Source organism: Empidonax traillii, unplaced genomic scaffold (genome assembly GCF_003031625.1).
Source record: "Empidonax traillii isolate 1590-97213 ecotype Southwest subspecies unplaced genomic scaffold, ASM303162v1 scaffold3709:size11387, whole genome shotgun sequence".
NCBI classification, from domain to species: Eukaryota; Metazoa; Chordata; class Aves; order Passeriformes; family Tyrannidae; genus Empidonax; species Empidonax traillii.
The window spans coordinates 7,238-10,225 of record NW_020958902.1 but is presented as its reverse complement, the minus strand read 5'-3'; the positions used below and the strand labels follow the sequence as shown (position 1 = coordinate 10,225).

Genomic DNA, 2,988 nt, shown 5'->3' with positions numbered 1-2,988 from the left:
CATTAGAATGAAAAATAAAACAGTGGAGTAATTCCGCTAGGAAAAAAATTAAATCTAAGAAAAATATGATATGTTATTATATAGAAACTTGGGGAAAAAAATCATTCTCTAATCCCCATATTATATGGCCCGTATTCGAATATTCTCTTCTGTCTCCTTTGGCTCCAAATGTCATCCTCTCCATGCCCTGACAAAGACAGTGAATAAGTGATGGATAAACAAGGATTTTTTTGGGGCAGTATAGACTTTGTTGATTGAGTCTAGTTTATCACTACTTTTACACGGTTCTGAACTTCTAAGTGTTTTCTTTGAATTCTTTCCTTTTTTCAACTTTGCTGCACCAGAAAATTGTTCTCTGTGTGTGTGGGTTTTGGCAGTGAGGATTTTGTAATTCTCTTTGGTTTGTAATCTTCTCTACTTCTGTGTGGTATACTGAAGTTCTTTTTGTGTTCCACCTTCCTCTCTTTCTTTCTATCAAATGTTCTGCCTCTGCTTTTTATTTTTCATTACATTAGTTGTCCTGTATCAGTAAAGAAAACTATACCAAAATATTTTGGCTGACTAAAGCCTGGACAAATGCAAAAGGGAATCTTCTTATGGCTGCCCTGTCTGTGCAGTGTGGACCACCAATCTGTAGACATAATTTGTTTGAATGTATTCTAAATTCCTAGTAAAGTGCTTCCTAATCTTAGCCAAGCTCCCAGGGAGGGGGGAGAGAATAATCCCTTCCCTGACAACGCAGCACGGCGGGAGTCCCCAGTGTGAAAGCGATAAAGAGATAAGGAAATTTAAACAACTGAGGAGCTCTCGGAATGGCCCCGGGGCTCTCAAACGCTTCCGAGATTTTTCGGGAGCAATCAACATTTTTAAGCAGTATGTTTGTTATATGTAGCGTGTGTATAGGTGTGTGCACCTCATGAAGATAATTTGTAAGTGAAGTGTGTTGTTTGAGTGGTAAGAAGTTACTAACAAATTATTTGTTAGAGTAAAACCTCTCTCGTGATGGGTGAGAGGGGATGGGAACACATGTTGTGTAAACATTCTTCTAATAAATACTAAAAACTAAAAGTTTACAAAGCTAATAGAAAAGTTTCTAAAGGGATCTATGACAAGGTGGTTTTTGTTGGTTAAGCATGTAAGAAAAAGTACAGAACGGAGTAATGTGGAAAAGGAAAACATTCCTAAAACAACAGAGAGTCTGTGTGCCAGAGCAGATAGCAAAAATAACTTGAGAGATTTGAAGATGGGGGAGAAGAAAAGGAGTAATATATTGTTAAGATGGTGTTGTGAAAGACTGACCACTGATTATTATCAGAGTCTTTGGGAGTGAAGCAGGTTTGGATAAATGATAAGTTGTTAGAAGAGCCAGAGGAGGGAGAAAGGGAAGAATTGTTGTCTAAAAGAAGAAAATGAATGAAAATGTGGCCATGCATTGATAGTTGAGAGTGGGTTGAGTTTATCCTGTCGGCTAAAAGTGTCCTGTGGAATTTCACCTAAGATGATTGTGACCTGGCGGGAGGTCTGTCTCTTCTCCCAGACAATCAACATTGAAACAAAAGGGCATGAGATTAAGCTCTGCCAGGAGAAGTTTCCAGACAGAGTAATCAAGCATTTAAATGATTCACCATCCCTAAAACTGTTCAAAGTAAAACTGAATATGCCACTTAAATACCATGATCTAATACTCACGGTGAGATTGGATCAAAAGTTAACCTTAATAATCTTAAAAATCTCTTCCAACCTAATTAATTCTATGATTCTATAATTCTGTGATTTCATTAACTTTTAAGTCCAATAGCGCGTGCGTGAAGGAAGCAATGCCAGAGAATCCATCGCTGCGTGCACATACTAAGTGCCAACCAAAGGCCCAGCTGGTACACTGAAACAACAGAACAACACCAAATGAAGATACACTACTCCTAGAGGGCGGTAATGCAAAGAAATCTCTGGTCCCCAATGAAAGAAAATTCTTATAAGAATAATACCATGTTTTAACCACCAGAAAAAAGTGTTCCTTCGTATTTTTAGTAACTCCATAATACCTATATTTCTTAAAGCCTAAATAACTAAATGAGCATAAGTAACTAAGCACAAGAAACAATCAAGGCCTAAATAACCAGAGCACAAGAACAAAACACAATGCCAAAGGGCAATGCCAGAAAGCACTCATAAACACCAATACTGATAAACAGTGGCACCACAGAGGGCAAGACCAGATTAACCGCTATACTTGCCACAAGAAGATATCTCTCTCCTGCTGTCGGCGGCAATCCGATAGGCATGGAAAGTGGAGGTATATGCTATACTGGACCTCTGTTTGCCTTAACTACATTCCTGCTAGTGGTCATTGCCAATGACCACTGCCAAAAGTGCTATCAAAACACATGCTATGACACAACTATGGTAACTGCCTCTAATAGAAAGTAATAACCTCCTATTAAAAACAAAATTAAGTGTTTTTTTTTCTTGTTATATACTGTCTTTAAATTATTGTTTTTACCTTATTAATTCCATGTTTTATGAGATTAATTTCTACAGATGCAACTGACTACAATATCTGTGAATTCAAAAAGCGTCACAGCAAGAAGTACCACAGCCCAAAAGACCATTATCCTGCATCTGACTCCGGGGCAAACTACAGACATAAAGAAAAACACGAAAACTACTCCTCAACGAACCCGAAACATCATAGAAATTTAATATAATTAACCTTGTAAGAAAACCATTAAAAAAAAAAAAAAAAAAAAGGGGGATTGTGATAAGTGAAAGCACCGGTTTTTATTCCAAGCAAATTAAAATCAAAAGGGGGTACTAACAAAAAACTATTTCTGTATATTTACTAACTTCTAGGCGTACCGTGGAGTCTGTAAGGTGAAAGGTCCTGTCTGGACCTAACACCAGGGAATCTTTTGCGGCCGGGAACAGGGAGCAAATTATAAATAAAAATACATTTCTCTGTGCCATGTGGATACAGAGAAAGGATTTGCA

General features: G+C 37.6%; 1 protein-coding gene across 1 annotated transcript in view; it reads left to right on the top strand.

Moving 5' to 3' along the window:
• Positions 1 to 812: 812 nt before the first annotated feature.
• Positions 813 to 2,988, top strand: part of LOC114072684 — a 5,306-nt gene continuing 3,130 nt past the window's right edge. Inside the window, exon 1 of the mRNA XM_027910549.1 lies at positions 813 to 873. Coding sequence (XP_027766350.1) covers positions 813 to 873 — 61 coding nt within the window. The remainder of the gene's footprint in view (positions 874 to 2,988) is intronic.